This window comes from Falco punctatus, assembly GCF_963210335.1.
Source record: "Falco punctatus genome assembly, chromosome: 1".
Classification (NCBI taxonomy): Eukaryota; Metazoa; Chordata; class Aves; order Falconiformes; family Falconidae; genus Falco; species Falco punctatus.
The window spans coordinates 92,322,521-92,343,854 of NC_137580.1; the positions used below are offsets into that span (position 1 = coordinate 92,322,521).

At 62.7% G+C, this 21,334-nt stretch overlaps 2 protein-coding genes across 7 annotated transcripts in view; both read left to right on the forward strand.

Moving 5' to 3' along the window:
- Positions 1-3,960: 3,960 nt before the first annotated feature.
- On the forward strand, positions 3,961-15,975 carry EMID1 (EMI domain containing 1). 6 transcript variants are annotated; one of them, XR_013923876.1, is made up of 16 exons: positions 3,961-4,340; positions 6,670-6,783; positions 6,886-6,992; positions 9,026-9,112; positions 9,207-9,268; positions 9,354-9,480; positions 10,021-10,125; positions 10,314-10,451; positions 10,682-10,768; positions 10,870-10,922; positions 11,020-11,073; positions 11,198-11,242; positions 11,325-11,369; positions 11,848-11,932; positions 12,840-12,930; positions 14,057-14,105. XR_013923876.1 is itself a non-coding variant. In XM_080365942.1 (15 exons), the coding sequence occupies exons 1-15, from the start codon at positions 4,201-4,203 to the stop codon at positions 14,185-14,187; spliced, it is 1,380 nt and encodes a 459-aa protein (XP_080222068.1). In that variant the 5' UTR covers positions 3,961-4,200; the 3' UTR covers positions 14,188-14,321. The 6 variants fall into 6 exon arrangements, 5 of the variants coding, with proteins under 5 accessions (XP_080222068.1, XP_080222067.1, XP_080222069.1 ...); XM_080365942.1 differs by lacking the exon at positions 12,840-12,930 and having other exon boundaries at positions 14,057-14,321; XM_080365941.1 differs by lacking the exon at positions 11,848-11,932 and having other exon boundaries at positions 14,057-14,321.
- Positions 15,976-15,987: 12 nt separating this feature from the next.
- The window catches only part of EWSR1 (EWS RNA binding protein 1), a 21,918-nt gene continuing 16,571 nt past the window's right edge, over positions 15,988-21,334 (forward strand). The window contains exons 1-4 of the mRNA XM_080384033.1: positions 15,988-16,094; positions 19,229-19,265; positions 19,515-19,566; positions 20,313-20,418. Coding sequence (XP_080240159.1) covers positions 16,019-16,094; positions 19,229-19,265; positions 19,515-19,566; positions 20,313-20,418 — 271 coding nt within the window. The 5' untranslated portion in view covers positions 15,988-16,018. The remainder of the gene's footprint in view (positions 16,095-19,228; positions 19,266-19,514; positions 19,567-20,312; positions 20,419-21,334) is intronic.

Consider the following 21,334-nt stretch of genomic DNA (forward strand, 5'->3'; position numbering starts at 1 on the left):
CCACACCCTCAGCAGGGACCCCCACCAATGCTGGGCACCCATCACCCACACCAGGCAGTGGCACCCACAGGTGGCCCAGCCCTGGGGCACAGGCACACAGGGGTGTCAGAGCGGAGAGCATGCATGCGCTCACACGCACACGGGGTAAGATGTCCCCATGGGGGGCTGTGCCCCCAGGTTGACCACCCTGTCTAAGGGGGACCTTGTCCCCCTTAGGGCATGTGGCTCTCACAGCCCCATGGGGACAATGAGTCACAGGGGGTGGCAGGAGGCCCTGAGCCATGGGGACACCCCAGTTTCTGCCACACTTGGCTCCCATTGCCACCCCCCTCGGCTTGGGGACTAGCAGCTCTGCCTGCCTAGGGACAGATCTGGGGACAGGAGGGATCGCGGAGTGATAGATCTGTGGGCAGATCTGGGGACAGAGGGGTTGTCACTCTGCTTGTACCATGGAGGGACAGATCTGGGAACAGCAGGGCTGTCACTTGGGTTCTGCCCGTGGAGTGATAGATCTGTGGGCAGATCTGGGGGTGGAGGGGTTGTTACTCTGGCTCTGCCATGGAGGAACAGATCTGGGGACAGAAGGGCTGTCACCCTGACTGTGCCATGGAGGGACAGATCTGGGGACAGAGGGGCTGTCACTCTGGCTGTGCCCATAGGGGGACAGGTTTGGGGTGGAGGGTTTTTTACTCCAGCCATACCCACGGGGTGGTCAGATTTGGGGAGAGAGGGGTTGTCACTGTGGCAATGCCCATGGAGGGACAGACTGGGGACAGAGGGGTTGTCACTCTGGCTGTGCCCATGGGGGGACAGATCTGGGGACAGGTTTGGGGTGGAGGGTTTTTTACTCCAGCTGTATCCATGGGGAGGGCAGATTTGGGGAGAGAGGAGTTGCCACTGTGGTGATGCCCGTGGAGGGACAGACTGGGGACAGATCTGGGGACAGAGGGGTTGTCCCTCGCGGGCTCTGGCCGCCCCAGGGGGACACTCGAGAGCCGCAGGGCTGGCCCTGGGGGGGGGGGTGTGGGGCGGGGGCGGCGGCGAGCGACGGCCACCGTGGCCTCGCAGTGCCACCTGGTGGCCTCGGCCCGGCGGCGTGGCTGCCCGGGGTGGCACCGCGGGGTGCCCCGGCACGGTCCCCAGCCCGAGCCCCGAACCCCCAACCCCGGGGCTGGGCAAGGGCTGCGCGGGGTCGAGCGTGGGGACACCCACCCGTCGCCGTCCCAAAGGCGAGGGTACTCGGGTCCCCACCAGCCCACACGGGCAGGAGCCACCCACGGCCCCATCCACGCGATGAGCTGCACCCAGGTCTCATGCCAGGAGCTGGCTCCAAGGCAAATGGGGCTGGGCGCTGGCACCCTATGCCTCAGCTTAGGCAGGGGTGGGGGTCCCGGGGGGCTGCTCTTTGAGCCCCATCAGCAGCCTTGGGACCACCAGCAGCCCCTCCCCATCCCTGCATGCCACAGCCCCCCCTGGGAACCAGGCTGGGAGGGCATGCGCTGTTTGGGGGTCAAATGGGGTCACAGAGGCAGTGGTGGGGACACAGGGCAGGGCCCCACTGGCATTAATAGGCTGTAATTGCCCTGAGCAGCCCCACCTGCCCACCCCCCCACCCACCACCCCCCGCCCTGGCCCAGGAGCCTCGTTTAAGCTCAGCTGTGAGCTATGGGCCCTGCCTGGGTCATGGCATGGGGACCTGGAGGTGGTATGGGGACATGGACCCAGGGCAGGAACATGGTATGGGGACCTGGATCCAGGACATGGAGCTGGGGCAAGGAGATGGTGCTGGGACATGGCACAGGGACCTAGAACCAGGCTGGAACACACCTGAAGACCCCTGGAGGGATTCAAGCCATCAAGCAGGGGGTGGGCATGGGCAAGGGGACCCCAAGGCTGGGTGGGTGTCACTCAGGGGAGCTGTGGGGACAAGGTCCTGTGCAGCCTGAACCCCCACGTGCTCAGGGGACAGCCTGGGGCAGCCATCAGGGAGCTGCAGAAGGGGGCTGCCCCTCTTTGTGGGACAAGGGGGACCCTAACCCCTAGGTGCCGAGGGGAGCCAGCCAAAGCCAAGCAGGCTCTGTCCCACCGGTGCTGAGTCCTGGCAGCATACCAGCCCTGTCCCCATGGTGTGTGGGGACACACACACACGTCACCCAGTGCGATACTTGTCTGCCCCCACCCAAGGGCCCCCGCTGGACCCCAGCCACCCGACTGTGCCTTGTTTAGTCTGAGGAGGAGCACAGGTGACCTTCGGCTCCTCCAAGCACCCACGAGGGTAAACAGCCCATCCCAGGCCCTGCAGCAAGGACACGCTGGGGGCCAGGCTGCCAGCGGCACTTCTGGGGGAGCGGGGAGGGGTTTGGGGACACCCTGATGCTCTAACCACCGGGGGGGGGCTGCCAGCCAGGGGGCCAGCAAGGGTCCCAGTGGGGAGCTGGGGCAATGAGTCACCCCCAGTGCGGGTCCGTGCTTTGGGGGTCCATCCCCCCTGCCTGTGCTGTGCCAGCTCCCCACTTACCCCCCCAGTCCACGGGAAAGTGGCACCCATGGGTGGGGGGGGTCTCATGGGCGTGCTTCCCATTCCGTTCCACTCCATTCCCACTCCGCTGCAGAGTCCTCCTGCCTTGCCTGTGCCCACCTCCCCCAAGCCCAGCTCCAGGCCTTCCCGGGCTCCCCCCATGCTGGGGCGGGGGGGGCAGGGGGGTGCAGAATGCAGCTCCTCCTTGCACCCCCACCCCCTAGATGGGGGGCTCAGATGCCTGGGTTCCCCGCTGTCTGCACGGGAAGGGACACAGTGGGTTAGCAGATGAGGACACCAGCCGGACACCTGGGTGCCCTGGGGGGGTGCTGACAGCCTTGATCAGGGGCCTGAGACCCCCACCCCCACCCCCAGAGAAGAGGGGTGGGGGGTCCCAGGGTGCTGCCAATGTGGTGACATGTCCCCAGACACACACACACATGCTGCCTGTAGGGCTGCCCCCCCACCCACTGACACCCGCAGCAGGGACCACCCACGTATGCCCATGCACAGACGTGGCCGCCTTGCACGCCCCGACACAGGGACCACACACGCACGCACACATGGAAGAGGCAGCCGGAAGAACAGCTGGAGACAGACAGACAGGCGGATGTACATGCACCCGCCCGCGTACATACACATACGCACACGCAGGCACGAACACACCTGCGTGTGCACAGACACGCTCCGGCCTGCAGCACACCGCATGCGGATAGGCACGCAGGCGTGAGGACACACAGAGGTGCACACATGTGTGGGTACCCATGCACACACCTCTGTGCACCCATGCACACGTTCATGCACTGAAGCACATGTATGTGTGTACCCAAGCACACAGACATGCACACACGTGCATACAGAGATGCGCACATACATGTGTACCCAAGCACATGTGTATATCCATACACATGCAGATGTGCACACGCATGTGTACCCATGCATGCACAGAAGCACACGTGGGAACCCATGCATGCACAAGCATGTGTGTACTCATGCACACACAGATGCGTACACAGATGCACACACAGATGTCTACCCACGCACACACAGACATACATACACCCATGCACACATAGATGTGTACACACACGTGTACCCATGCACACACACAGACACACGTGTACCCGTGCAAACACAGATGCACACACGTGTACCCATGCACACACATACACGTGCAAACACATGTGTGCACACACATACGTGTGTACCCATGCCCATGCAGGGACGCACACACGCGTGTGTAGCCCCGCAGGGGACGCGGGGGGGCTCACACCCAGGGCACCCTGGCTTACACGGGAACCCAGGTGCCCATCGTGCCCCCTCCCTGCGCCGAGCCCCTCCACCCGGGCCCGCTGCCCCCGGGCTGTGCCTGGGCCGGGCCCCTCCAGGTCCTGCCCCCCCCCCGGTCACTGTGTGCGTGTGTCCCCACATCGTGGCCCCCACCCGGGGTCAGAGCGTGCGCGTGTCCCCAGATCGCGCCCCCCGTCCGTCCGTGCCGTCAGCGGGACCCCCGGGCGGCGGGGCGGAAGGCGGGGGGACGGGGGGTCCCTCCTCCTCCTCCTCCCCCTCCTCCTCCCCCCCCCCCTTCCTCCTCGTCCCGCTCCGCCCCGCCGCCCCCTCGGTGCCGGTGCCGGTGCCGGTGCCCGGGCAGCGCCGCCCCACGCCGAGCCCAGCGCAGCGGCATGGCGGGCCGTGGCCGGGGGCCCTGCCGCCGCTGCCCGCCGCTGCCCGTCCCCCTGGGGCTCTGCCTGTGCCTCTGCTGCCTGCTGCCGCCCGCCGCCGGCTCCTGGAGCCCGGCCGCGCTGCAGCCCGCCGCCCGCAGGTACCGCCGCCGGGGCCACCGGGGGCACGGGGGACACAGGGGGCAGCGGGCACGGGGGGATGAAGCACCGGGGAGATGGAGCGCAGGCACCGCAGGGGGGCGGGCCGGGCACGGGGGGCACCGTGCATGGCACCGGGGAGAGGGGGATGCGGGTGCCGCGGGGGGTCCGGTACCGCGGGGCTGCGGGTACCGGGGGGCACCGGCTGCTGGGGATGGCAGGGAAGAGGCTGCTTGGTCCGTGCTGCTGGGACTGCTGGGCCTGGGGCTTACTGGGGCGTACTGGGGCCAGCAGGACTTACTGGGGCTGGGGGTTACTGGGGCCAGCAGGTCTTACTGGGACTGGTATCACCGCTGGGGTTATCACAGCTACCAGGGCTAGCACGGTGCTGGGGCTACTGGGGCTGCCTGGGCACACTGGCATTGCTGGGGCTACTGGGGCTGTCTGGGCACACTGGGGTTGCTGGGGTTACTGGGGCAGCCCGGGCACACTGGGGTTACTGGGGTTGCTGGGGCAACCCGGGCACACTGGGGTTACTGGGACTACTGGGGCTGCCCAGGCACACTGGGGTTACTGGGGCTGCCCGGGCACACTGAGACTGTTGGGGCTGGCGCAGGGTGAGTGGCCCCGGCCCAGGGTCCTGCCTGGCCCCGGGAGGTGGCAGGGCTGGGGCAGCCTGCTGTCTGGTTCTGGGGGGCTGTGGTCCCTGTCCCCCCAGTCCCATCCCAGCGGAGCGGCAGGCAGGGTGGCGGGAGGGATGTTTACAGGAAATCTTTGGCTCTGGCCGTGTCTCCAGCACCGGATTGCCGGGACCTCCCGGTTCCGCTCGGGTCGGTGAGGCGACGGGCAGAAGCTGCCTCATTTCCCCTTCCCCTCCCGGCCAAGCCCAGGAAGCCCCCAGTGCCTTGGCACCACCCTGCCATGTCCCCCCCAGATCCCCCCAGCCCATGGCCCAGCACCCATCACCCTGCTGTTAGCACAGGAGGGCCTGTGAGCCCCCAGCCCAGCCCTCTCCTTGGGCTAACACATCGCTGGGGTCCCACGTGCCTAAGCCGGCATGGGGGGCACAAAGCCAACAGGCTGGTTTGGGGAAGGGGGGTGGGATTGGGAGCCAGCCCCAGCCTGGGCTTTGCCCCAGGTGTGTGCATGCTCCGGCAGCAGAGCTCGGCCCGCTCGGTGCACGAGTGGTGGCCCAGCAGCGGGTGGGCCAGGTCAGGCCAGGCCATGCGAGCGCTCGCACGCCGATGCCCGCCAGCTCCTGCCCTGCTCCCCAGGAGGGCATTCCCCCACGTCCTCCCGCTGCCAGGCGGGAGGCAAAACGGGCCGGGACCCATCCCCATCCCCGCGGGCATCCAGCGCAGCTGGGGCTGGCACCGCTGCTGCATCCTCAGCCGGAGCCGCCGGCGCGCCTGCATCCTGACCCAGCCCCTGTGCCATCCCTGTGCGCATCACCCAGGAGCTGGATGCCCGCCCAGGGGGGAACGATGCTTGGGCTTGTCACCTTGGGTAAGGGGGGCTGGGGGTGCCGCTGCCCCCCAGAACCCTGCTTGGCATCATGAGGCAGCAGCAGAAGCCTGGAGACAGCCCCAACGGGCTCGGCGCTTTCATGGCGCTGGCACAGAGCCTGCCTGGGACGCTGCCCGGCCGGAAAGCCCTGTGCCACCCTGCTGTGCCCCCCCCCCCCGGCACCTCCCAGACAATTGTCCCCCCGCGGCGCCCACTTGTCCCCGCCGCCACCACCTCCCTGCTTGCAGGGGCTGTGCAGTGCTGCGGCGGTCCCAAAAAGCTTGGATTTTGACCCAAATTGCACAGCCTCGGAATTTGGAGCCACCAGATACAGCGAGTCCTGGCTGCCGCTGGGATGGGGGCACTCGGTGTTGTGGCACTGGTGTGTCCCCCCCCACCTCTGCAGGGGAAAACTGAGGCTGGGGGGATGCCCGGGGCAGGCAGGGTGGGCAGAGCCTGGCATGAGGAGCCGGCATGGGGCAGGCAGGCGCCCAAAGAAAGGAGCCTTTGTGCAGAGTGGGCTGGGGGTGCGGGGGGGGGGCTCTGGGCCCCACTCCAGGCCAGCCGATGCCAGTGCCATGCAGGGCTGGGAATGCAGCAGGAATGCAGGGCCCCAGCTCCCGCCTCCTGCCAGGGCAGCCCCTGCCCGGGGGGGGTTCCCCATGGGCACCCCAAAAGCTGGAGGTGGGCGTCTCATGGGGTTATTTGGGAGGCAGGGTGCCCTGGGGTGGGAGGGGTGGGGGCACCCCAGGTGGAACAGCCACCTCCAGCAGCCCCACGGTGTCCCCGTGGCAGAGCTGATGGCACCAGTGGTTTCCCTTCCAGCAACTGGTGCTCCTACACGGTGACACGGACAGTGTCGTGCCACGTCCAGAATGGCACCTTCCTCCAACGGGTCTTCCAGGGCTGCCGCTGGCCCCTGGCCTGCAGCGGGGGCAGGTGAGCAGTGCCACCAAGGTCCCCTGGGCATCCCACCCCAACACCCTGGGGTGCTCCACTGCCCCAGGATGGGTCTGAAAACACTGCCCCACTCTGTGCCAGCAGCTACCGCACCATCGTCCGGCCCATCTACAGGGTGGCCTACAAGACGCTGACGGCGCTGGAGTGGAGGTGCTGCCCTGGACACACCGGGGCCAACTGCGAGGAAGGTGGGAGCCAGCATGGCCATGGGAAGGGGCCTCATCCTGCCCTGGCGGGGGCTTCTGGTCCTCTCCATGGCTGGGGTGGGAATGGGGTGACCCAAGGGCTGTGCCTGGGCTGTGGGCCCTGGCCATCGGCATTGCTGCTGAGAGTGGGCAGGGTGGGGTGAGCAGAGAGGGACCCATGTGTGGGTGGGTGGGATGGCTGGGGGCACAGTCCTCTAGGGGGGTGCGTGGAGGGAGGGAGGGAGGGAGCGATGTTCTTCTCTGTGGGTGGGTGAATGAATGGATGGATGGATGGATGGATGGATGGATGGATGGATGGATGGATGGATGGTCGAGTGGGTGGATGGATGAATGAATGGCTGTTCCTGTGGGTAGGTGGGTGGATGGATGGATGTTCCTGTGGGTGAGTGGATGGATGGATAGATGGATGTTCCTGTGGGTGGGTGGATGGATGGATGGATGGATGGATGGATGGATGGATGTTCCCATGGGTGGGTGGGTAGGTGGATGGATGGATGTCCCTATGGGTAGACAGCTGGCTGGCTGTGTCCATGGATGCATGAATGGATAAGCGGACGGATGGCTGGATGTCCCTGTGTGTGGATAGATAGGTAGGTGGATGAGTGGGTAGGTAGATAGACCGAGAGCAATTGCTGTGCATGGGTGGGTGGGCAGATGGGTGGGTGGCCCTACGTTTGGCTGGATGGGTAGATGCAGGGGTGAGTGGGCAGATGGATGCTTGGCTGGCTCTGCTCAGGGGTGGGTAACCGGAAAGGTCAATAGATGGATGGCAAGAGGACAGACATTCCTGTCTGGGTGGGTGCGTGGCTGTGGCTGTGAGGGGGTGGCTGCCCGCCCACCCGCTGTCCCTGTGTGCAGCAGGGTGGCGGGTGGGCAGCTGCCTGCGCACGGGTGAATGAATGGGTGCAAGGCTGTGCCATGCATGGTGGGACAGGCACTGCTGCCTCAGCCGCTGGCCCCCAGCCTGCCTCCTTGCTGGGGGGGGGCTCTTTGTCCCCTTGTCCCCATTGTCACTCCCATCCTCCTTCCTCCCGCTCTCCCTGGACCTCAGCTGCGGGTCCCCAGCCTGGCCCTGGCTCTGTGGGGCACAAAGAGATCAGGGGCTGTAGGGACAGTAGCTGGCACCCAGGGGTGGGGGCACCCTGGGGACAGCTGGGGGCCACCAAAGGCCTGCAGGACAGTAGCTGGCACGGGGGGGCTCCGGAGCCAGCTGTGTGGCAGCAGCACAGGGGGAGGCGGGGGGCTCTTCCTCCCCCTCCTCCCCCTCCTCCTCCTCCATGCGTGCTTGGCCGGTTGCCCCACATCTGGGCCCGCTTAGGGCGGTGCTGGCTGTCCCTTGCAGCATGGCGGTGGCTGTGCCGAGGTGGGGTGGCAATGTGGGGGGGCACGATACCGCCAGCTCTGCTCCAGACACCCCTTTCCTGCCGTGCCGGGTGGCCCCAAGCTGCTGTCCCTAGGGTCCCTCGGTGGGGATGGAGGGCTGGGACATCATGATGGGTTGTGGGTGTGGGAGGTGTCCCCAGGAACATGCCCCTGCCCCCTGAGCTGGGGCTGGGGGAAGTCTTGCTTGCCATGGGGGTGTTTGGGAGGATGGGGGCAGCTGGGGGCCCTGGCTTGGGTTTAGGAGGTGGGTTGGGGGGATCTGGCTCAGGACCATGGGTGGGCTTGGGGGGTCTGGCTTAGGACCATGGGTGGGTTTGAGGGGAGGTCTTACTCAGGGTTATGAGGGTGGGACTGGGGGGATCTGGCTGGTCACATGTAGGTTCAAGGGGGATCCAGTGTGGAACCACGGGCAGGTTTGGGGGGGGTCTGCCCCAGGGGGGGCATGGATGGGCTTGGGGCTCCAAGGCTCACAGGGCAGAAGCAGTGGGAGCCCCTGCAACTCCCCCCCCCCCCCCCATTTTGGGTGAGAGGCAGCAGGCCTGCCCGGCCCCGTGGCCCTTGGAGGGTCTCCCACTGCAGGTGATGCACCGCGGAGGGGGTGTCCCTTTCCTGACCCCCCATTCCCTTGGCAGAGGCTCACTCCTTCCTCACCCTGCGGGACGCTGGGCGCCCCGGCACTGCCGCACGCCGGCCCTCCCTGCGCCCCACAGCTTTCTCAGGTGGGTCCCTCCCCAAGCCAGCCCCGCTGACATGGGCAAAGAGGGATGGGTGCCCCCACCCCACTGCCTGTGCCCCCCCGCTTTCCCCCTGCAGGGTGCCTGAACTGCAGCCGTGTTGAGGAGCTGACAGCCCGGCTTGCCACCCTCGAGGCTCAGGTACCGTGTCACTAATCTGGGCGGGGGGGGTGTCACCTTATGGTCCCCCCCGCTGTGGCACCCAACCCTGCCATCTCTTTGCCAGGTGGCCCGGCTGTCAGTGGCCGAACCCCACACCTCCCCAGCACCCAAAGGCAGCACCCCGGGTGGGGGGCCAGAGGCTGGGCAGCTCTGGGGGTCTCCAGCTGCCCGCGGGAGCCCTGGGGATGATGGTAAGGCAGGCAGCGCAGGCAGCTGCCACACACTTTCCCCCCCACCTGCATTCTGGGCGCTGGCAGTGGCAATGCCATGTCCTGCGGCACCCGCGGTGATGGCAGTGCCACCTGGCAGCACTGGCAGTGCCATTGCCAGGAAAAGCACTCAGGTGTTACCAGTATCTGGGGGGGGGACGGGGACGGGGGACACCTGAGGGACTCCCCTCTTGGAGCTACTCACCTTGGGGGAACAGGCTGCAGTTCCATCCCAGCAGACAGTGGGGACAGCGGTGACATTGAGCCACGTGTGGGGACCAGGCCAGCTCCAGGGGGGTCTGAAGGGCTTTGCGCCCCTCCCCGCTGCCCCGAGTGCTTTGGCATGGGGCAGGGCAGGGGCATGGCGTGCGTGCCCTTAGGGTGCCCCCCAGATGGATGCTCTCCCCATCCACACTGAGGTGGCAGCAGGGAGCTGTGCTGTGTGGTGGGGGTGGGGACTGGGTGTGGGGGGCACCCACTGGGGGGCTGTCCCCGAGGTGCTCCCCTGAGGGTGCTGCTCAGCTACAGGGACACACGGCTGGCGGGGACCCTCCGGCCCCAAGGGAGACGCGGGAGGACGGGGACCGTCAGGCATTCCTGGGGTGACGGGTCCAGCGGGGCCACCAGGTAAGGGGGGGCAGGGAGCCCCGGTGGGAGGGGGGTCCCAGCCTGGGGGTCCCAGCCCTGTGCCTGGCTCCAGCTGGCAGATCCTGGGGGCTCCATACAGTGGTTTTGGGGCTCAGAAGGGCTCCAGTGCGGCACAGCCTGAGGCATTGGGCACCCCCCAATCTTTGTCCTCCTCTTCCTCCCTGCAGGTCCCCCTGGCCCCCCAGGACCACCTGGCCGGGATGGAGCCAGGGGGCTCCCTGGAGAGAAGGGGTCACCTGGACCCCCTGGACCCCCAGGGCCCCCTGCCCCTGTGGGGCCAGCAATAGCCCGCATGGCCGAGCCAAGTAAGAAGGGGCTGGGGTGAGGGGGGCCAGGGTGGGGATGGGTGTCCTCCTTGGGCTGACCCCGGGGATGGGTCTGGGGGGGCAGCCTGGCTGTGGGGAGTGGACTGTGGGGTCCAGGGTGGGAGCATCACCCGGGCTGGAGGTGGCGTGGCAGCATCCTGCCCAGCCGGGTGGTGCTGAGAGCCCCAGGGGTGGTCTGGCCCCTGCCCACCACCCATGTTCTCCCCCAGGGGACCCGATCCTCTCCAACACCTTCACGGAAGCTGCCAGGGGCATCGTGGGTCCTGCCGGACCCCCTGGACCCGTGGGGCCAATGGGTGAGCCACCCCCCCTTCCCTGCCCCTCACCCTGGCACTGTGGGGGTGCCCCGGTGTGGGGGCACCTTGCCAGAGCTGAGCTGTGCCCCCTCTGCTTGCAGGTCCCCCCGGTCCCCCGGGTCCCATTGGGCCCCCCGGCCCCCCAGGACCTGACGTAAGTGCCAGAGGCTCCGGGGTGGGGGGGGGTATAGGGCAGGCTGAGCCCTGGACCTCCCCCTGCGGCTGATGGCACCCACCTTGTCCTTGCACAGGGTAGAGCCGGGGCACCCGGAGCTGCCGGCCCCCCCGGGGAGAAGGGAGACAGGGTGAGTGCTCACCAGCCCAGCACTGAGACACGAGTTGGGGAGGTCTCAGCTGGTGGGGGGGGCTGCCAGCATCTGCCATGGTGGGGGCATCTGGCCATGCTGATGGGCACTCTCCCCTCTGCAGGGTCCCCAGGGCCACCCGGGCAGCCGTGGGCAGGACGGGGCACAGGTACGTTGCTGGGTCGGGCCCCCCCGGGCTGCAGCCCCCTATGCCCCCCCCCCTGCCAGGCCCTCTCCTTTCTGTGTTTCAGGGCGAGCCGGGCCCCAGGGGTGAACCGGGAGAGAAGGGCACTTGGGTGAGTGGTGGGTGGCACTGGGGGGGACACATCTACTGACAGGGGTTGGCCACCCATGGGTGCTGTGGGGGGCGGTGATGGGCATGGAGGAGACCCCTGGCCACCTGCCCTGCCCTCCTTATACCCCATCCTGGGACCCCAGTGATGGCATGGCGGTGACCAGTGCCCCACATCTTGTCCCTGGGATGCCAATGACAGAGTGGGGGTCCCCAGTGCTGCCCATGCCCCCCCCAGCACAGGGTGGCACAGAGCTGTGCTGGGCGCACAGGGTGGGCTCAGACCCTCCCCGGGGTAGGGCTGGGGGCCAGCGGCCCCCCCTTGGGGGTATCCCCAACTCCTTCCCCCGGCGTTGTGGTGAACCAGGGGGTGCCGGGAGGTGAGGGGTACCCACGTCCCCTCCGTGCCCCCTTGGGGGAGGTGGCCCGGGGCCATGCAGGGGTCTGCCCCCCCCTCACCCCCATCCCTCTCTTCTCCCCAGGGGGAGGGTTTGCACCAGCTCCGCGAGGCGCTGAAGATTTTAGCAGAGAGGGTTTTAATCTTGGAAACAATGATTGGGCTCTATGGTGAGTAGGGGGGGGCCAGCCCGGGCCACGGGAGGGGATGGGGACCACTGGGGTGGCCCCCACTCCATGGGGTGGCCCCCATCCCCACCAGCAGGTCACCAGGCCCCCATGACGTCATAGTGGCTCTTGGCTTGTTGCTGTCCTAGAGCTGCAGGAAGGGGGCTCTTGGCACCCCCTCCCTTCCACTGCAGGGGGGGCAGGCACCAGCCCCACCTTAGCTGTGGTGTGATGTCACCAGCTGTGCCTGAATGACATCATCACCCACGCTGCGACATCATGGCCAGCACTGGGGACTGCTCATAGGGCAAGGGCCACCAGGGCACCCCCTGCCTGCACCCACAGCTGGGCACCCCAGGACCCCCCCTCAGACACTGCCCAGGGTGCCCACCTTGGGCAGGGGCACCCGTGACAGTCTCCATCTTGGGGACAAGGCAGTGGCGCCCCTGGGTGGGATGGGGACATCTCCCCCCACATGTCTGGGGGCTCAGCATGTTGGGGGGGTTGGCAGAGGGATCACCCTGCTGGCACTTGCCCGGGCAGGGGACAGCTGCGTCCCCATTGGGGCACTGCTGGGGACATCGAGGCAGTTATGGCTGTCGCAGGGTCAGCACAAGGAACCCCCAGCCCCCCTCTCCCCAGGACCCACAGGGATGGGGGAGCCCCTCGCATCCCCCTGGGGCCATGGGAGCCCCCGGCACCCCTCTGAGACAAGAAGAACACCTTCCTGGGAGACCTGGCACCCCCCCCCGGCATTGCACCGGCACCCCCCCACCGGGGCTGCACCCATGCTACGCTGCCCATGCCGTGCCACCCATGCCATGCTATGCCACCCATGCCATGTGCCACTCGTGCTGTGCCCACCGCGGGGCAAACATGCGCTCTGCTCTGCTCTCTCACTCTCCCCCAGGCCAGTAGCTTCCAAACCCTCCTGCGGCAGCAGGCCCGGCTGGAGGTCCTGGCTAGAAGGGTCACCTTGCTGGAAGCCATCATCTGGCCAGGTAACCGTGCCACCTTCCCTCCTCCCCTCCCCGCATGAGCTGGGCATGCCGCGGCCACCCCCGGGAGCAGGCATGGAGCACAGGGGGCTGGAGCCCCTGGGAACAGGTCCCTGAAGTTCCCCCCAGGCCAGGGGAGACCATGGAGCCCCTCTTGGATTGAGACAACCACATGAGACCCTCTTGGGCCAAGGGAAACCCTGGGGCTCCCCAAGGATCGAGGGAGACAATGGAGCCCTTCTCAACCCAAGGGAGACCCATGGGGACCCTCTTGGACCAAGGGAATCCCCAGAGTCCCCCAGGGCCAAGGGAGACCATGGAGACCTTCTTGGATTGAGAGAGATAACCATGAAGACCCTCTTGGACCAAGGGAAGCCCTGGAGCCCCTCTTGAACCAAGGGAGACTATGGAGCCCCTCTTGGATTGAGGGAGATGATCGTGGAGAACCTCTTGGCCCAAAGGAGACCATGGAGCCCCTCCTGAGCCAAGGGAGACCACGGAGCCCCACTTGAACCAAGGGAGACAGACCATGGAGACCCTCTTGGATTGAGGGAGATGACCATGGAGAACCTCTTGGCCCAAGGGAGATCATGGAACTCCCCAAGGATCAAGGGAGACCATGGAGCCCTTCTCAACCCAAGGGAGACCCATGGAGACGCTCTTGGCCCAAGGCAGCTCCTGGAGCTTCCCCAAGGATGGTGGGAGCCCCCGGACCCCTGACTTGGCCCATGGAGACCCTGGTGCCCAGCCCCTGCCATGCCAGGGTACCCACTGCGGGGTGGCAGGTGCCCCCCACCCCCTTCCCCCCTCCGCCTCCGCCTTCCAGCTGTGCTTGCCTGCAGGGGGGACCTCAGCTCTCAGGGTGCCGGATGGGGGTGCCAGGCAGGGGTGCCAGTTGGGGGTGGTGTCTCGTGTGTGTGTCCCCCACCCCAGTCCCAGTGTGCCTCTCCCAGCATGGGGGTCCCTGGGGACAGCCAGAGCCATGTGGCCAGGGAGCAATGAACCCCATTTCTGTGGGGTAGGGGACCCCCACCCACAGCAACCAATACTGGGGTCACTTTTGGGGGGTGGGGGTCTGACAGCCCACTGTCTCCTGCCACCTGACGCCTGTCCCCTTTCCTCCCCACAGAACCAGAGCCCGGCTCAGGCGGTGGCCCCCCCAGCACAGCGGCCCCCCGGCCACCCCGCGGCAAGCGTGGCAGCAGCCAACCCCCCTACCGCATTGTGGCCCCCCACCGTCAGCCCACCGGCAAGCAGTGACAGAGCCTGGGGGGGTCACCCACTGTCACCCCCCACCCTGTGCCCACCACCGTGCTGGTATGGGCAGCAGCATCACCCCATGGGGGGGCAGGACGAGGGTCACCCACCGGTGTCCCCCTGGCCCCACAGGGCACTTGGTGCTAGCTGGTGGCACGGCACCAGCCCCCCTCCCCCACTCCGCTTTGTCCCCCATTGCTGCTGTTGGAACCCCCTCCAGGGAGGAGCAAAGGGGTGCCAGGGACCCCCTCCCCCCCTTTCTGCCCCCCTCCCCCCAACGTGCAGCTGGGGGGTGCTTAATTGCTCTGCTGGCCCAAGGCCCTGCAGCCACCCCTGCACTGGGGAAGGGGCTCTGGGAGGGGCTGGCATTGGGGACCCCCCGAGTGGGGACCCCGCTGCACCGCCTGCTTTGTCCCACGGCTTTCAGACCCTCAAGGTCATTAAACGCCTCCTGACCCCATGTCCTGTGGTGTCCCTTGGTGCCCTGGGGGACCTCTTGGGTGACACAGGCTTGTGGGGACGTGGGTGGCTGAAGGGGGTCCCCTCTATCCACAGTGCATGGCTGGGGGTAGGGTCCCATGGAGTGCCCCTGGGGCTGCCGATGGGTGGGACGGGGCCAGGGGGAGATGGGCTGTGGTGACCTGCAGGGAGACCAGGGGACACACAGCTGTGCCAGGACACCCATGGGACACCTGCTCACCTTGTGCCACCCATGGGATACCCACCCATGCCACACCACCCATGAGCACCCACCCACCCCGTGCCACCTACAGGACACCCGCCCACACTGTGCCACCCATGGGATGCCCACCCATGCCACACCACCTATGGGACACCCACCCACCCTGTGCCACCCATGGGACACCCACCCACCCCGTGCCACTCATGGGACGCCCACCCATGCCACACCACCCATGGGGCACCCACCCACAGCATGCCACCTATGGGATGCCCACCCATGTCATGCCACCCCTGGGACACCTGCCCATGCCACACCACCCATGGGACACCCACCCACCCTGGGACACCCCTGGGACACCCACCCATGCCACACATGGGCTGCAGGCCACACCGCAGCCCCCCAGCACCCAGGGGGGGCACAGGGCACTGGGGACACACGAGTGGCAGCTGTTGGGGACAGGGGCACCCCGGGGTGCCGTGCCAGCCAGGGCTGGCCCTGTGGCGTACCTGTGTCCCCACCCAGGTGGCCTCATGGGACACCACCAGCAGCATGGCGGGGTGCTGGCACACATGATGTCATACATGATGTCACGCAATGTCAGTCCGTCACGCGGGGCAGCGTGCAGCGCCAGGCACGGTGCGGGAGCTCACGTGGCCTGCGGCGTCACTTGCTAGCATGTGACACGCGACGCCCCTCTGACGTCACGCACGGCCCGCGGTGTCACCTGCTGGAGCGTGATGTCAGGACGATGACGTTCCGCCGCGCCACACTGGGCACCACCGGCACGCGCAGCGCGTGGCGCCACTTGTTGGTGCGTGACGCCAGCAGCCACCCCGCGCGTGACGCCCGGCGATGACATCACGACCCAGCGCCCCCCGCTCCGCCTCCCGGGCCGAACGGCTCTTGCGCGACGGTCCCTAACGGCCGCGGGCCGTACCATCCCGCGGCCCGGCGGGGGGGAGCGCCCCGCGCCGCGAGAGAACTGCCTTCCCCAGCGGCGGTCGCTGCGGCGCGGACGGGTCCCGGTTCATCGCGCAGAATGGGAGCCGCCGGGAGGCGGCGGGGCGGGGCGGGACGAGCCCTCGGTGCGCGGCCCCCAGCGGGGACCTCCCCGCCCCCGCCGTGGTACGTCCCGCCGGGGCCTGGCGACGCATGCGCAGTGCGGGGCGGTGGCGGCGGCCGGACGTTGGGAGCGCGGAGGAGGAAGGCGAGAAAATGGCGTCGACGGGTGAGCGGGGCTGGGGGGGTCAGGCCGGCCCGGGGCCTCGGCGGGGGCCGCCTGGGCGGGAGCGGCCGAAGCCGGCCCGGCCTCCTGCACTGGCGCCCGCCGCGACGGGCGGAACGCGGGGCTGGCGCCTGCCAGGCCGAGGGGAGCGGGGCGGGGGCAGCGCCTCGGGGCCGGGCCGCGGCCCTGGCACGGCACGGCGGGGCGAGCCGGGCCCCGAGCCCCGCGCTGGGGGGGCGTCCTCCCGCCCGGCTGGGCCGCGGGCTTCGGGGGGCCCCCTGCCCTTGTCCCCCAGCAGCGCTGTCCCCGCGGTGGCCGGGACCCAGCGGTGCCTCCCCGGGGCTGCGGTGCCCGGGTGATCTCCCCGCCGGGTTTGCCAGGGGGTGGCTTACAGGAGCGGGGCTTTGGCCTTCCAGCCCCAGAAATCCCTCCTAGTTCCTGGCTTTCGGGAGATCCCTCTCTCTGCCGAAGGCTTCCAGCCTGCCTCCGGCCTTCCTGGGGGCTATTCAGGATGGTTTCTGGTGCAAATGTAATTTCTTTGAATAAAATCAGTGAAGCAGCATAGAAGGAAACGTGCTTTTACACGAGGCCTCCAACTGGCTGCAAATAGGTCGAAACTGAATTACCAACCGTGCAACATCACGTTTAAAGTAGTTTTAAAACCCAGCACCTGAAGGTTGGATCTTTCCGTAAAGGAAAATGTCACAAGCCACAGAGTGTGAGGGAACGTGACTAATATCACCTTGGAGAGTTAAAAAAAAAAAGTTACTAAAGAAACATGTGCCAATGGAATTGTCAAAATGGGGTTTAAAAATACAGCTGTCTTTCCACTTAATGCATGGAAGTGTTCTTCCATGGGAGCGGCTATTTTTGGCTGCACTGTTGTGCTCTTGAGCCTTGTGAAATAGAAGGATGAAGATTAATTTCCCACTGGAAATAAAGGCTCAGAGATGGTTTTAACTAAATGAACCATAATATTTTTAACATGTTTTGCTTTAATGTAAACTCGAGCAGATTAGAAGAGAGGGATTACTGGAGGCAAATTGCAAATCCAACACCTAGATTTAAATCCTACAAAGGGGAGAATGTTGTGTCAAGGTGGGACTGGGGAGGGCTGGGGGAAGGGATGTGTGATGAGTATTTTAATTGAAGACCATGTGAGTAGCTCAAGGGCCTGGCAGCTCTTTGGGAGGGTGGTAGGTTGCTGGGGGTCTGCCAGCAAAGGATGATGGTGGGGGGGGGGGTCTGTGCTCAGCAGCCTGGGCATTTTTTACCAGCCTGGAGGATTGTAGTAACTCAAAGGGGTGCAGAAAATGAGAATTAAATGCAGAGTATGGAGGTTTTGGTGGCTGGAGTAGGAACAGAGTTGGAAAAGAGGAGGCAGGGGTGGGGGAGGGTATACAGTGATATGTGGGGGAGGATGGAGACATGCTGGTGCAAGGAGGCGATGGGAGAGGGGAAACGGATGAAGGGGAGTGGATGTTAATGGTTTTTAACGTTCAGGATTTAGCAGGGCTTAGAGCCACATGTGGACTGGAGAGGAAAAAAAAAAAAAGCAACTCTGAATTTAACAAGCAAAATTTTTCAATATTAAACATGACAACCTGTAAGGAAAGCAGGAATAGTGCTGAAGTAGTTTAACAACTTGTATGGTGTGTCTCGGGAGCATGGAAGCCTTTAGATAGCAGTTCAGCGTCTTTCTGGTGTGTGTGTGGTATTTTGGGCATCTTCTTTGTGTACTTGTACTGATTCCTGTGCTCTGTTGCAAGGTCCACATAATTAATATGTGTGAAAAATTACTGCTGGAGTCATGGCACTTTATTTCCTTGTCCATCAACACACACTCTCTAGTCTGAGCTCCAGCGTCAGTGGAGGGGAGTGAAAAGGAGGAAAAGCTGTAAGCTCGCATAGAGGGGTTAGGAGGAGGAGAGAAAAGCTTTATTAGGGATGAATCTGTGGCCTCAAGAAGCAGGGTGTTCTAGCGTATGAAAACATAATTTTCAAAATGATTCGTGGTGCTCCATCACCTTCACTTGCAAACAGCCCGATAGAGGCGTTAAAGCGGTCCTCACAATATAGGGATAACTGAAGGCTGGAGGAAGTCGTCAGTTTCCTTCTTGAGGGTTCCTCAAATTCATTATCTTCAGTTTTCTGAGATCATCATACCCTGAGGTGGGTTTGCAATAGAAACACAGAAACCTTTCCACACAGGACTATTTGGCTCTGCCTAAGGAAAGCTCTATTAACGTCCAGCTTCTGCCTCCAGCTCTGTCAGATGCCGTGACCCAGGCAGCAAATGCGAGCAAGGTTGGGACTCATTCCTGATCTCTCTTCTCGGGACTTTTGTGATGCTGGGAGAGCGGGAATCTGCCTGGCAGGGTCTGGCCAGAATGATGAATTCATCGTATGCTGTAGATGTCTGGATGGGTACTGCAGTTGCTTGGTGACTTTGAAGGAAAGAGTACATTTAGGAGCTGTAATCATTTCAAATATAGCTTTGTAATTGCCATGTAGACGCATTTTCCGTTCCCACCAGTTCCCACCAGCTAACGGGTTCAGCATAGATTTTTCTGTTCAGATTTTCAGGATTTTGGTTTCCCTCTGAATCAGGGTATTGGTATGGATGGGGGTTTTGGGGAAGGAATTACTGCCAGCTGTGTATCTCAAACCCTGCTAGGGGACAATTGTTAGAACTTCCCAGACATTTGTTTGTGTCCTTGAAAATTAGAGTGAAGGGTGGTGGTTTCTACAGACCCAAAAGCTTGCAACCTGGCCCTTTGAAATGAGGGGGGGTGGGGGGGGTGTTTGTAAGTGTCAGCCCCAGTGTTTTCTTTTGTTCCAAAACAAAACACTCTCCTGCTAGCCCCCTTGGGTGTCATCCAAGGTGGCAGTTAAATTAAAGTAGGGTCATTTGAGATCAAAGTTGCTGCTGCAACCAGCAGTAACAATGAAGGGAAGAGAGGTTTTGTTTCCTTCAAAAAGACTGAAAAAGTGCATTTACCTTACACTCTTTTGAAACTGGATTTCCAGTGGTTTATAGCAGTTCTTTCAAGCCACAGGAGGAAATTCCAGCTGCTGTTAATTTTGTTAAACCTTTGGCAACCTTTGTTTTCCCTTTTTTTTTTCTTTTCTTGTAGATTATAGTACCTATAGCCAAGCTGCAGCTCAGCAGGGGTAAGTGGCATTATGGTTTTATCCTCTCTGTTTCAAAAGGATATAATGTAAGAATGTAATAATTGCAATTTAGTCTTAACTCAGGTATGTTTGTAAATCTTAGGGTTTTCCTTTAACGTTTGTATTTTGTATTGCCATAGTATTTCAGCAGAAATCATATGGATATGTGAAAATTGTCTTGTGATACATGTTTTACACAGGTCAGAAATACAGGGATGCATTATAAATGTCTTCAAATTCGTTTTACAGCTACAGCGCGTATGCACCTCAGCCAGCTCAAGGATATGCACAGACCACCCAGGTAAAACACGGGACGGTTTTATAATTGCTGCTGAATCACATGTCTTCCAGTAAACTACATGGGGCTCTACCAGCCAGAAAAAACACTGAGTGGCGACATCAAAATCTGTCATTAAAAGTTGCCTTGTAGCTTCCCACACAGCCTGAACTGCTTTCTTAAAGTGAAAACAAACCTAAATGGCAAGGAGCCTCAACAGTCCCCTTTGTTAATATATCTGAGCCTAAGGTGGTTGTTGTCAAGAGGGTTATAAAAGCCTAATTCTTGGTGTATGTTTGACACCAGCATGTTAGTGGGTGTTTTACTCAGCAGTGTAGGAGAGAAAAACCTAAAAAAAATAGGGGGGGAATTGCCATTTGTGAGATTGTAGCAGTTGGACGGAGGAGGAGGAGGGAATACATTTTTTCATGGAGGTATTGTTGCTAAACTATTAATACTCTCAGTTGGCTAGACTGCAGAATTATTATGATCTTTAAGAGACGAATTAAACCATGCTTATTTTTAATCCTTATAGTCCAAGTTACTAAAAACACATTTGTATACACACTGCAAGTATGTTTTCAAAAGTAAACATTTGTCCTCAAAAAGTGGTGTAGGTTAATTTTCCCTCGCCTCTCCAGAGAGGTTTTTGAAGGGAAAATCCTACAGCCCAAAGGTATGTCTGTATTACAGCGATAAAACTCACCACGTTGTCATGTTGGAGTGTTACTGAGCAGCTTTTAATTGGTTAATTCTGGTTGTGGCAACAGCTTGGCTTTAGTGCTGTGGGGCTGAGCAGGAGCTGCCTTCCCGTGCCACTCAGGGCTGCCTGTGCCATGCTGCCTGCTGCTGCCTGCACTAGCCAGTCCGAGGCAGGCGAGGCTGCGTGAATACTGCACTCACTTGTTCCTGCAGCAGGGTAAGAAGGCACTTTGTCAAAAATTTCAGTGTTACAGGAGGGCGTTTGGGTCAGCTTAAATGATGGTAACTTTTACTTTGAATAAAGATTTTTAAGACAGAACAATTGCAAGAACTGCTACCCCTTGTAGGGTACACAGAAGGACAAGTGTAAGCAGACTAGCAGGTGTAGGAACAGAAGGTTTCAACAACATCCTCTAGTGTGAGACTAAAACAGCTAACCGAATAAACTCAGCTGCAGGCAGATAGCCATGGGAGGTTTGCAGCGTTTCCTGCCTCTTGATAGGAGCTTCCACAGGCAGGAACATCCTCAATCTGGTCGAGGTGTTTCTACTCTTGGTTAAGATCTGTGGCTTGAGTTCAAGCAGGATGGCTCATGAGTAACACAGGCTTAGATCCCAAAAAGTGTTTTTAAGTTCCCAGCTCCTACAGAAGTCACTAAATCCCTTTGAGAATCTGGACGTTAAGGCTGCCTTCATGTTGCTTCTTGAGCTGTGGCTACAGTTTTGTCTTAAACCAAACTGCAGGCCACACAGCTGTTGGAGGGTGGCTGGTGCCTGAGGTTTGAGCTGGCTGGTCTGTGGCTGGGGGCTGAGATCGCTCTTGAGGTGGCAAAACTGCAGCAGCAGCAGCTCTGCACTAATCCAGCCACGCTGCGCTGCCGATTGGATCGCCGCGGCCGAGGAGCTGCTTTGGGGTGCTGTCTTCAGGATTGAGCCGGACGAAGCGTGATCCTTTAGTGGTAGCCTAGACTTGAAAATGAGCGCGAGGGAAGGTGTGAGTTGAGAGCTGATCTCTTGCTGAATGCAAAGGCACCAGGGTGGGAGTAGCTGTAACTGGGATGGTTTGGTGATGGTAAGCCCTTGGATGCTCC